The sequence below is a fragment of the Rutilus rutilus genome (genome assembly GCF_951802725.1).
Source record: "Rutilus rutilus genome assembly, chromosome: 14".
In the NCBI taxonomy this organism is placed as follows: domain Eukaryota; kingdom Metazoa; phylum Chordata; class Actinopteri; order Cypriniformes; family Leuciscidae; genus Rutilus; species Rutilus rutilus.
In genome coordinates, this window is record NC_140219.1 from 25,097,779 (window position 1) to 25,111,514 (window position 13,736).

At 35.3% G+C, this 13,736-nt stretch overlaps 1 protein-coding gene across 1 annotated transcript in view; it reads right to left on the minus strand.

Moving 5' to 3' along the window:
- Nucleotides 1–13,736, minus strand: part of atp10b (ATPase phospholipid transporting 10B) — a gene marked incomplete at its 5' end in the record, with an annotated part of 44,608 nt that overhangs the window by 24,408 nt on the left and 6,464 nt on the right. The window contains 7 exons of the mRNA XM_084429743.1: nt 29–243; nt 458–710; nt 1,124–1,251; nt 1,667–1,798; nt 2,947–3,053; nt 4,693–4,778; nt 6,191–6,395. Of these exons, the coding sequence (XP_084285869.1) occupies nt 29–243; nt 458–710; nt 1,124–1,251; nt 1,667–1,798; nt 2,947–3,053; nt 4,693–4,778; nt 6,191–6,395 (1,126 nt within the window). The remainder of the gene's footprint in view (nt 1–28; nt 244–457; nt 711–1,123; nt 1,252–1,666; nt 1,799–2,946; nt 3,054–4,692; nt 4,779–6,190; nt 6,396–13,736) is intronic.

Here is a 13,736-nt window from a genome sequence, read left to right on the forward strand (position 1 = left end):
ATCAGCATCTTCTGATCTATGATCTCACCAGAGGAGTGCTGAAGGCCATGTCACTTTGGGCTCCCGCTGCCACTCTTGATCTGTGCCGATTGGCAGCTGTGACTTGAGTGTTGGCGTGATTTTCGTCTCCTGTGTGGCTGTCCTGTAATTCTTCCAGAGGGAAGAGAGGAGGAAGCTTTGTCTGTTGGTAGAGAGTGTCTTCCTCCTCTTCATTTGCTCCACTGACAACCGCCAAGCGAGCAGCTGAGGAATGCCAAAAATAAAACCTGCCCTTATTATTCCTTAAGTTAACAATAAACAGCAAACAGAATGAAACATTTAGCTAAAACACAAAATAGACATAAAAAACAACAAAATGGTCACGAACAAAATCAAAATAGAAAAGATAAATATTGTAGAGCAATAAAAACGTATAAAATATATAAAAAAGAAAAGAAGAATGAAGCTCTGAACGCACCGTTCTCATCGTGACAGTATTCAGTCCCCAGTATGGTGCAACGTCTGAATACCATCTTGTTTTCTGTAAGCGTCCCTGTCTTATCTGAGAAGACATACTGGATCTGTCCCAAGTCTTCTGTGATGTTCAGAGCACGACACTGGACCCGACTGTCCAGCTCCTCGTCGTAAAGCTCCACGTCCTGAGTGATGAAGAAGATCTGCCCCATCTTCACCAGCTCAATGGACACATACAATGACACAGGAATCATCACCTAGAGAGAAAGTCCTGGAATAATTAGTGTTAAGAGCCAGACAAACACGGTTAACAACATTGTTAACAAAATGTGGGATGTCTAAATAGAGTTTAAAATCATAATCAACGGAGGTTCCAAAAGGGAGTTTTCGCAGTGATGCATAGAAGAGCCATTCTGGGTTCCCTAAAGAACCTTTCAGTGCACCGTTCTTAAAATAACCATTTTCTTCTTAGTGTGAAGAACATATAATAATCTAAAGAACTTTTCGTGCAATGGAAAGATTCCATTGATTTTAAAGGTCTTCATGGAACCATCAATGCCAATAAAGAACATTTTATGGTAAATTTATGCAAGTGTACCCTATTGGTAGAAACTGGCCATTACTTTCAGTAAATGTCTTTAACATGAGCCGTGTTTGACAGATTGTGTACCTGTAGTAAGATGATCATTGTGAAGAACATGTAAAATCCCGCTAGTACTGAAGGAGTGTAATTGCCATTTCTGTCAGGGACGACGTATGAGGGCATGGTGGTAAACGTTTCCAACCAGATAGAATGGCCTGAGAGACATTTACATTAATTAATGACATTGCTTTTGACAGTACTGTATTTCAATAAAGCACATATTCCAATAAAGCATCACTGAACTTGAACCACAGTGAAAGAGAGCGAGAATAATCATTGCTTTCATAAGAGACCAGTGTGTGAGTGAGCTATTCTGGGTATCTGTAGTGTCCTTCTTTGACTCATGCCTAACAGAAGGAAAAGAGAGCATGAGGGTTGTGTGAGGTTGTAAAAACACTTTATTCTTTATCTCTGTAGACTGTTGTGAGATCAGAAGAACAGACACAGACCGAACACAGCCTCGTTTTTTTTGGAGTTCGGAATCAAAGTGTCATTTTGGAGCTTGTATGTTGAAGTAATGTGCGTGTAGTGCGTTTTGAATTATCGAGGGGGATGTTCCCCGTACTGTACCCAGGGCTCCGATGAGACACATGAAAAATAGAAGAAGCACACAGAAGAGAACATCCGTATTCATCTTCCTCTCGATCTTGCTGCGTTTGTACCTGGGCCCGCTGTTGTTTAACATGGATTTGGTCTCATGGCCTGTAATGAATAACTCACGATGTAAAAACAACAACATATTTTGTAAAATAGCAGCACTCATTTACAAGCCATACCGTGTGTATAATTTATCAAGAGTGGGCCACAGAAAATGCCATTTTCAAGACACAAGTACACTGCGAGTGTGCGACGCGACAGAACAAACTATAATACCCCCATTATAATCAACTAAGCTGTTACGCACGTTTGCACTATAGACGGCTTCGTTGATTATAATGGGAGAATGTTCTAGTTTTTTGCGTCACTGCCAGTGTAAATGGGATGTTAAAGACTTAAGAGAAAAAAAAAGAGTCTGGCTGTATAGCATGGGCTTATTGCACTATTAGATGTTAGAGTCACAGTATATTAGGCTTTATCGTTATGAATGATGATGAACGGAAATGTACAATGTGATATATAAAAACAAAACAGCTTACAGATGATATATGAGAAAACTAAAGAAAAGAATGTGAAAGTGATTAAAGTTTGGGATTGGTAATATTTTGCAATATTTTTTATAGGTGCTCACCAAAGCTGCATTTATTTGAAGAAAAAAAATACAGTAATATTATTATAATTTAAAAGAACTGTTTTGTATTTTAATATATTTAAATATTTAATGTATTCCTGTGATGAATTTACAGCATCATTACTCATATTTAACCTCATAACCTCATATTTTTTTGGATAATATTATATATTTTTCAGGATTCTTTGATGAATAGAAAGTTCAAAAGAACAGCATGTACTTGAAACAGAAATCTTTTGTACATTATGAATGTCTTTAATGTCACTTTTGATCAATTTAACGCATCCTTACTAAATATAACTATAAACATTTACATTATCCAAATTACTAATAAATTTACTATGGTAATAAAAGGTAATGGAATGGTAATAATGGACATTTACTATCACAAAAAAAACGAGAAAGTGCCATGGTTAACATTTAGCACCATGACTAATATCAAAATATCCTTGTGTGGTACATCCACATTACTATGACGTTATGATTCATTACTTTATTAAAAACAATAAATGTTTAATGTGCATCTCCACAAATTTTTTTTGTAAATGTAGTGTATTTTAGTGTATCCCAGGTGAACACACAGTACTGTGGAGGGTGTGTGAAATGTGATGATGAAATGTACCTGCGTACACCACTATTCCAGCTGCGTCATCAGTATTTCTCACTGTGCACCCGCGCAGCAGAAGACTATCGATGCCGAAGCCCGTTCTCCTCTTATCAGGCCTCTCCCTGTGACATCAAACACAGCATCTTCCTTAGTCACCCAGACTAATTACCTCAGTGTGTGCCACGTGAGTAACGGGCCCGTCTTTGAATGGAAGAGCAGGATAAGAGCTTTATAATGCTTGGGAACATCACAATCATCTCTCAGCGTGATAAACCAGTTAATATGACTGCAACGGGACCGAAAAAAGGGCCAAATCGGTTTGTCAGCCTACTTTATTTCCAGGCTGTGTGGGGAAACTTTGCAACGGTAATTCAAACCTCTGATGTTGGTGTAGGTAGATGTAGCATCTATGATCTTTGAGCCTTACCCGTTATTGTAGACGAATGTCCTCTTTATATTTTGTATTTATTATTTATAACAAGATGAATTCAACATGCATCAACCTATGGAAGCCCATTTCATGCTTTGGTAAATCATAATAATGACATAGTAAGTAATTATGAGATAAAAAGGCAAAATGATGAGATGAAAAGGCAAAATGATGACATACTAAGTCATATTTATGAGATTTAAAAATCGAAATTATGAAAAAGCTGAAATTATGAGATAAAGTCAAAATTATGGCATGCTAAGTCATAATTATGAGATAAAAACCTGGAATTATGACATACTAAGTAATTATGAGATAAAAAGTAAAAAATGAAGACATAAAAAGTAAAAAATTATGACATAGTCATAATTATGAGATTAAAAAGTACAAATTATGAGATAAAAGTAAAAATTAAGAAAAAAAATCAGAATAGACCAAATTGAAATTATGAGAAAAAGTCAGAATTATGACTTTTAATTCTCATAATTATGACTTTTAATTCTCATAATTCTCACTTTTTATGTCATATTTATGATGTAAAAAAGTCAAAATTATAAGATAAATGTGCAATCATGACATGTTAAGTAATAAAATTATGAGATTAAAAAATAATTAGGGATAAAAAGTCAAAATTATAACATACTAAGTCATAATTATCCGATTAAAAAGTTGAAATGATGACTTAAATTAAGTTGATGACTTTTAAATTAAGTTCTTAATTTTTTGTTTTTATGTCATTATGAGATAAAAAGTCGAAATTATGACAAAAAATGAAATTAAGACAACAAAGTCATAATTTTCACATTTTATGTAATAATTATGATGTAAAAAGTTGAAATTATGAGATAAAGTTGAAATTATGACATACTAAGTCATAACTATGACAAAATCTTGTTTATGATATTATAAAGTCGACATTATGATAAAAAGCCAAAATTATGACTTAAAATAGTGACTTTTTATGTCATAATTTTGACTTTTCATCCCATAATTATGACTTAGAATAAAAAAATTTCATTTGTATGTTATGATTTACAAAGCATTTTTTCATATATGGCAGTAATGGGTTAGTGGACAGATGTGTACCTCTCACAAGAAAACTGGTAATGGTTATGTACTTGTTTTTAATTTAAAAAAAGAGAGACGTTAACATGTTTTCCTTTGTGATGCATCAGAGGGTTTAAGAAGTTTCCCTGATTAGGAAATGACAGATGTGAAGGCCAAACAAATTCTGCTCATTGGTGTGGATCTGACAAAAGAGGCAGTCACGATAGAGTCGTGATGTATTTAATCGAGCATGAAATTGAGTGAAATTGATTTCAGATACTCACACATAACCTTTGAACACGTTGAGGTTGTTGTTGGGGTTTTCACACACGACAGTGCTGGAAAATATTTGAGGTTGGAATGGTTTGCCCTGAAACACATTAGAAAGATACATGCATGATTTCCTCCTTCTATATCCTCATTTTTTAAATTATACTGTAATTTGAACTGACTATCAAGGGCTGTCTAACAAGTCCTACTGTTTGATAGTAAAGCTACACGTGGCAAACTGAACAGTCAGGAACACATGGCCAAAAAAAACATCAACAAATCCTACCTGTACATGTTCGAAGACAGAAGGCAGTGTAACGTGTTTTGTGTGTCACTCAGACTTGTATGTCATGTGGGTGTTTGAGAGTTTTTAGTTATCTATTGACATCTGGCTGACTCATAATGAAGAGTTGTGCATTTATTAACTTTGTGACCTGACGTGTATAATGAAACATCAGAAGCTGTCAAAAATAAAGACATAAAAGGTGGGTGGCGATTTAAAAACAAAACAAAAATGATATACACTTCTCTTAAAAAGTTTGGGGTCAGTAAGGTTTTTTTTTTTTTTTTTTTTTTTTTTTTTTACTGTTTTATTAACATTATTTTATTCTTGAAACTTCTGGAATATGCTTCTGTTGGCTATACCAACAGTCCCGGTAATTATAGTTCTATAATTATATTATATAATACTATATATTCCACTTGATTTAATACTTTAAACACCTATTTTTATGCATATTTTGTGAAATCGCAAGGAAATGCAAAGACTAAAAATGTGCATAACATATGTGCTCGTTTGAGTCGGATAATTTTTTTTATCCGATAAGAAAACATGCATAGAAACTATGATGGAAACATATTTAAAGAATAAATTCCTTGATGTGCTTCAAAACAATCATTTCAGACTTTGCAAAAGGAATGACCTAACTGGACTAACCAGCGGACCAATTATAATTTTTTTGCTGAGCATTTAGCATTTGTGTTAAAGTGTTAGCATTTAGCATTGCAAAGTGTTTCAGTATAATTCCTTCCCAGAACTCTCTTACACAACTGCATTCCCAAAAAGCAGCATCTGTCTCCGAAACCAAGATAACTTTATTGCGTTTTATATGCGCTCTAATTTGTTACATTCAAAAATGATTATATACAGTGGCATCTCCTATTATTCGAAGTGAAATTTAGCGCCGGTTTATCGAATGTGACGATTTTGTTCTCTTCGACTCGCTGGATGTACTGTGAAAAAAAAAAAAAAAAAGTTGCAACCTTAAAATTTTAAGTACAATCAACTTGGATGTTTAAGTCATTTCAACTTAAATTACATTAAACCGACTTTAAAAAAAAATTAGTTGAATCTTCGCAAATGTTTTATGCGCTATTCCAGTTTTGCATGGAAACATAGCTACTGACATTTATGAATATTTAACGGTAGCACACATTGAGTGTCCTAATGGGCTCATTGTAGCTGTAAGCCTTAGACTCCCAAAGGTATTTCGTGATCGGCAGCGCACTCACCAGAGTAGAAAAGCCTGGCACCACCCTCCTCTGTTTGAGGTTGGTCTCTCCATCCAGATTGGCTGTTTCCATGTGGCACACTCCATTAGGGTCGGACGTGTGCAGGAGCAGGATGTCAGCTGGGATGATCTGGTTAGAGAGCACTCTCACAAAATCCCCCACCCGTACATCCTTCCATCTCCTCTTCACCAAACGCATCTGTTTCCTGTGAGAGGACGAGAATTAATGCCTCACACGGACCTCTTCTAAAGCTGCGTGGGGTTTCAGTGTTTGTGTAGTACATATAAATGCACAGACTTGGACTCTGTTCATATGGGTAAGAATACACAGATGTAGATAGCATAATATATGTATGAAAAATGTATGGTTCTGAAAAGCAATCCAGGACACATTCATTGCTAATTTGAGCATGTTATGCCAGGCATCTCACTCTACAGGTTTTTTAATGTGCAACCTAAAACAATACAACTATGAGTTTGCATCTTCAAGTGTGTTTTATTGTCAGCTGTCAACACAGAGCACAAAAGAAAGAAAGAATAGTGCAGTCACGACGTGAACGTCGGGTATGCGGTTCTGGGTTGGGTGGGTTCTTCACAGACTGACGGCCCTCTTGAGAAAGGTCACTGTCACACCTCACACACAAAGCCTGATGTACAGCTGAGGAGAAGCTTAACATAACTTAAGGGTGCAGCGCCCATGTTCTCTTTACATTGCTGTCAAGTTACATGAATGCAGTCTGACTAAAAACATGTCCAGGTCACATTCATTAAATTCAGTATTTTTACTGTATTACAGGTAAGAATAATATATATATATATATTCAAACTACAGGAGTATGAGATTTTTTGCATTGTGACATTATTTTTTAAAACAATTAAGCACAAATAAGGACATTAAATTCACATTAATGTAATATAGTATATTTACTGTATAAAATAATATAATATATTTTTTTCACATCACAGTAATAAGATTATTTGCATTGCGACTATTTTTTATAATAATTAAGCACAATTAAGGACATTAGATTCACATTAAAGTAATATAATATTTTACTGTATTACAAAAAATATATTTTTTCACATTACAGTAATATGATATTATTTTGTATTGTGACAATTTTTTTATAACAATTAAGCACAAGGACTTTAGATTCACATTAATGCAATAATATTTTTTTTACTGTATTACAAAATATATATATATATATATATATATTTCAAATTACAGCATTGTTTTTATAACAATTAAACACAATTAAGGATTAGATTCAATATAGTATTTTTACTGTATCACAAAAATTAATAATATAAAATATATGTTAATAATTAAGCCCAATTAAGGACATAATACATATTGGTGTCATTAATTTTTTACTCTATTACCAAAAATAATAATAATATATAATATATATTTTTCACATTACAGTAACATGAGACATTGTGGCATTGCTTTTATAGCAATTAATTACAATTAAGGACATTAGATTCACATTAATGCAATATAGTATTTTACTGTATCACAAAAAAATTATAATATGAAATATATTTTTTCACATTACACTAATATGAGATTTTTTGTATTGTACTTTTTTTTAACAAATAAGCCCAATTAATGATATAAGATTCACATTAATTCAATGTAGTATTTTTTTACTGTATTACATAAAATAATATTTATTATAATTTTTCACATTACAGTAATAAGAGATTTTTTTTTTTGCATTACAATAATGAGCAGGGAAAATTATACTTATACTTTTCCTTATGAAAAAAGATGTTGAGTTGTAGTAAGATGATGTTGATTTTCTTTAGATGTTGAGGTACAGTTGCTGCTGTCAAATTATGGATATATTTACTATTCAAACCCCACTGCTGGCAAATATTACCCACAAAACAACTTATTTTACTTAATGCAAGCCTAAATCAATTTCGATTATACCACCAAGTGAAGAAAATGAATTAATTATGAGGTTTTTTACTAATAAAATGGCTGACAAAAGAATATTAGTTCCCCAAATCAGGCAAGACTACAGTTTTGTGCCAAGCAAGCATTTCTCTGAATGAAGTGCCTGATGTCTGTTTCAGATAGTGGCGTGAGATAAATCTTGCGCGGAGCGCTCCTCCAGAAGGACTCACTGTTTGCAGTCTGTGATTAGCGAGACGTCTATTTCTGGCATTTAACTGTCAGTCAAAATGTGTGAGTGTGAAGAAATGATGATGTGTGAGACAAACACCTGCTCTTGAATACTCTATTTTGAACGAGAGTCAACACCTTATGCCATTTCACAGCATTCCACTGCACGCTGAATTTTAACTCAGTTTGTGACGTTCACACAGCGTCTTTAAAGTGAAAAACTACAGTGGCTGAAGATAAAATATGATCGTGCGTGGCAGGCAATTTCATCATGATCATTATCATTTCATCATAATCAATCATAATCACCGGTTCTGCTCTCTAACAGAAAGTCCTCATGTTTTGAATTCAAGTGTCTCTGGTTTGATATTCATGGCGCTGTTGGCGCATGTTAACTATGAACGACTAGGTGAATCCACAAGCTTTTGTGAGCATTTCAAAGCATCTTTTTTCAATCTGATCCACCAATATATCTGCATTCCTCTCAGTTAAATGGCAGGGGAGGGACCACAATTTCTTCTAGTTCTCATGACGGGCATCAGACCAAAGAAATGAATGCAACACATTAGGTCGTGTGTGCTCTAGCAGAAGCGTGGCGACACATACAGTATGTGGGAAAGGTGCATGTACTGTGCTGAAGCTTAACCATTTGTACAAGGTCGGCGTGACTCAACAGGAAGGGAGGCATTACTTACACTGCATCCTACTCACATTTTTGTTATACAAATGCATGTCATGTAAACCTCAAAGCTCGTGAAGTCGCACAGCCTGACAACTATTTGTTAAAGTTTGCCATTGTTAGCAGCAGATGTATTTCTTAATGAAAGTTTGGGGGCAGTATGTTCTATCACAAGGAAAGGGATCTATAAATAACTACCTGCCACACTCCTGACAATTCTTCCTGCATCCCTCCTCCACGCCAACTGCCCCTCTCCTCTCCACACATATTTCCAGGAGCCTGATTAGACGACAAGCCCAAACCTGCCTTTTTTTTTAGGTATTAGGGGTGTTTGGTAAAGCATGCATCACTATTAATGTTGGGAGTAGTGCCTCCTCAGAATATTTGAGCTGAATGGATTTTGCATTAAACTGAACTGAAATTGTAAATACGAAATTAATGGTGCCCCAAAGTCACCTTTTTTGATGAATTTAACAATTTTGAAGCCAAAATATTTCATTTAGTGATTTGTGCAGAACCAAGGAGTTTTTGAATGAGTTTGAGCTTCCTCAAGAACCAATGAGGTTCATTCTCGTGTTACGCAGCACATTTGAGCTTCAGCAAGAGCCAATGAGGTTCATTCTCGTGTTACGCAGCACGTTTGAGCTTCAGCAAGAACCAATGAGGTTCATTCTCGTGTTACGCATGCAGCACGTTTGAGCTTCAGCAAGAGCCAGTGAGGTTCATTCTCGTGTTACGCAGCACGTTTGAGCTTCAGCAAGAGCCAATGAGGTTCATTCTCATGTTACGCAGCACGTTTGAGCTTCAGCAAGAGCCAATGAGGTTCATTCTCATGTTACGCAGCACGTTTGAGCTTCAGCAAGAACCAGTAGGATTTATTCTCGTGTTACGCAGCACGTTTGAGCTTCAGCAAGAGGTTGTTGTTACACATTAAGTAGGTTCAGTTAAGCTTATGTTTATGTTTGCTGATCAATGTTTTTATAAATTAAATCTGTTCGCCATATAAAGCGATCGAGTCTCTTCAGAAAGTTTGGACTAAACTGCTCAATTCATATGGATTAGTTTTACGATCTCTTTATGAACGTTTTGTATTGTCAAAATGGTTGTTGCGTAGCTGTCAATGGAGGGACAGAAATCTCTCAGATTGATAACTCTCAGTAATTGATTACAGAATTTTCATTTTTGGGTGAACTAACCCTTTAACTACTTCTACTTACTATATGGTTAGGGTTAGGATTAGGGTTATTTGCTTGTAATTATGCATAATTTATAGTTATTACTATAGTTACTACATGTAACATGTAACAAGGACACTGTAAAATAAAGTGTTACTAAATAAAATCACAATAAATATATATATTTTTTAAATGTAAATTTTACAACAACATAACTAAAGAGATTTCGCATTTAATGAAATATGTACACGTTAAAGGGATACTCCACTTTTTTCGGAAATAAGCTCATTTTACATCTCCCCCAGAGTTAAACAGTTGAGTTTTACCGTTTTAGAATCCATTCAGCCGAACTCCGGGTCTGACGGTACCACTTTTAGCATAGCTTAGCACAGATCATTGATTCTGATGAGTCCAGTAGCATTTCTTTCAAAATGACCAAAGAGTTTCAATATTTTTCCTATTTAAAACTTGACTCTTCTGTAGTTAAACCGTGTATTAAGATCGACGGAAAATGAAAAGTTGCGATTTTCTAAGCCTATATGGCTAGGAACTACTCTCATTCCAGCGTAATAATCAAGGAACTATGTGGCTGTACCATGGGTGCAGCAGGCGTAATGATATGACGCAGCGCCTGAAAATAGTCCCCAGCTCGGTAACTTCTTCCAACGTGACCGGGACTAAGTTTGTCTAACCTATTAGACCTATTTTCAGGCGCTGCGTCATATCATTACGCCTGCTGCACCCATGGTACAGCCGCACAGTTCCTTGATTATTACGCCGGAATGAGAGTAGTTCCTAGTCATATAGGCTTAGAAAATCGCAACTTTTCATTTTCCGTCGATCTTAGTACACGGTTTAACTACAGAAGAGTCAAGTTTTAAATAGGAAAAATATTGAAACTCTTTGGTCATTTTGAAAGAAATGCTACTGGACTCATCAGAATCAATGATCTGTGCTAAGCTATGCTAAAAGTGGTACCGTCAGACCCGGAGTTCGGCTGAATGGATTCTAAAACGGTAAAACTCAACTGTTTAACTCTGGGGGAGATGTAAAATGAGCATATTTCCGAAAAAAGTGGAGTATCCCTTTAATAATGTATGTTCTCACTTCAGTTCATAATACAGTGAAAGCTGAATGTAAGGTTTAATAATAATAGTTGTTTTTATTTGGGTTTGGGGTTTTTCCATATAACACAAGCAGTGTTATCAAAAAGTAAATTCTGATGTGTTCCATGCATGCAAATGTGTTGGAGGTGATCACAGATCAGTTAGATCATACTTATTATGTTATTTGAAAACCATTCTAAGTAGGCCTGTTACACTTCATTGAGTAACCCATCACATATCTAGGCAGCAACCACCTAGCAACCATCCAGCACACTCTAGCAACACCCAAGCAACCCCCGAGAACATGTTAGCAACTGCATAGCAACACCCTGGCAACCATCCACAACACCCTATCATCATGGTGGTTAGTTTTGCATGTATAAGCATGACTCATGCTTTCTTCAGAAACTGTAAAAATCCTGTTTAAATGAATGTGATGAATAGCTGCTTATTTTCTTAAACATTCCACAGCAGTAAAAATTCACAGCAGGAGAGAATTAAACAGCTAAGATGGAATAAGCATCACTTTGTCTGTCCTGAGCTGTTTTAATGAAAGGGGGTTTGACTATGTGTGTGAACAATATTATAAAACTCTCTCCCTTTGGGGTAGAATAGGAACTAATCAATCATAACCGCTGGAGGAAAGCACCACGGTTCATTCAGTCCGAATATGGGAGGGAAACGTGCACATTACAAGCATTAGCAACACTGTACAGTGTAAAAGCGTGTGAAGTATTAGATTAGCGTAATGATATTGTTGCTTTCAGACAGACGGTTCCCTTGTGGAGCCAGTGGAACGAGGGATTGTCTGACTGCTGGGAACCGTTTGAAATTGAATTGTTTATTTATGGGTATGAAACTCCAGCATGATAAAACAATGTCATAAAGAGAAAGAAGCCCTAGCAAAGAAACTGAATGAAAACATCGCTACTGGTTGTCATGCATCATGGTGCATAAGCGCAATAGATGTTGCCTGTACATTTATTCTCTTGAAATCACATGCAAGACTAAACAATGTATTTTACTTACGAAATGTGGCGTACTTAAGCAATATCACATTATTGTGATTTTAATATTGCTTTTATGGTATAAAAATTCAATAAACAAGAACTTAATATTGAGCTACTTCCATTTTAGACACTATATTGCCAGTTACTTTGTCTGTTTTTATCCCGCCAACAAAAACACTTCAAAGCAAAGCCACAGCAGATTCAACTGACACTGTAAGCAGCACATTGTACTGGTATTTCGTTCCTGAACGAATCAGCGAATGAACCGGTTAAGTAAATGATTCAATGACTCACTCATATGAATCAGAGTTTTTGAACGAATCAGTTAAACAAATTACGATTTAATGACTCACTCATAAAGACTTGTCGCCACCTACTGGCATAACATAAATGACTGAAAATCATGATTTTGCAAACTGGTGTTTGTTATAATAATATTTTAATTCATCATCATGAACATCAACACACATTTGTTGCTTAAATAGTTTTACAGTTTACTACACTTGTTATTCTTCTAGTTATTTACTCATAGCTAATGACGGGAAAAACTGCGAATTTTTAAACTCTGAATCAATTGAACCAATCGCTTTCTCAGAATGATTCAGTGTTCAAAACACCAGAAGCTGGCGACCTGCAGGTCAAAACAGTGTAAATACTACGAATACTCAACCCAAACATGTATACATCTTTTACTAACCAATTGCAAATGTTTTCTTGAAAGTCTAATCTATTAAATGTAATTTACAAAATCATCAAATAACTTTGAATATGAAATGTCTTTATAATATTTGTTCATTTGTTCATTTGTCTGTCTTGTTTTGTGTGTCTTTAGAGGGCATGGCTAATCAGGCCAATAAGAGACAATTAATACTCGTCCCTTTTTCTTATATAAATACGCCACATTAAAAATGTCTACAAAACAAAACTGATCCAGATAACCCTAGAAACTGGTTCAAGGGTTACCTGCAATGTTTCAAAAGATGCTGACGCACAGAACTACGAAGCTTCACAAAGCAGTGTTTCAAAAGCACCCATCACTAGCAGCTAATGAATCTGAAGCAAATAGTTGATACTTTCACATTGAAAAATAAGGTGAAAAATGGCATATTCTAAAAGAGAATTTTCAACAGCTGGAAGAAACTGCTATCCAGGCATTCTCTGTACCTCATATAGGCTAGCTTTTAATACAATCATGCCGAAATGCTACAATGGTTGATCTGATCACAGATAGGGTTGCAGGAATGAGGTCTCATCTCTAACTGAATGGTGCTGTGCTAACAACCGTGTGCTGAAATGAACTTACATCATCAAAAAAGCTCACCAAAGGCTCTTCTTCCTATGACAGCTCTAAAAGTTTTGAGGTATCAAAGACCGATGGAAAGCGTATTAACTTTTTCAATCACACAGTGGTATGGAAACTCCACAGATCAGCAGAGGAAG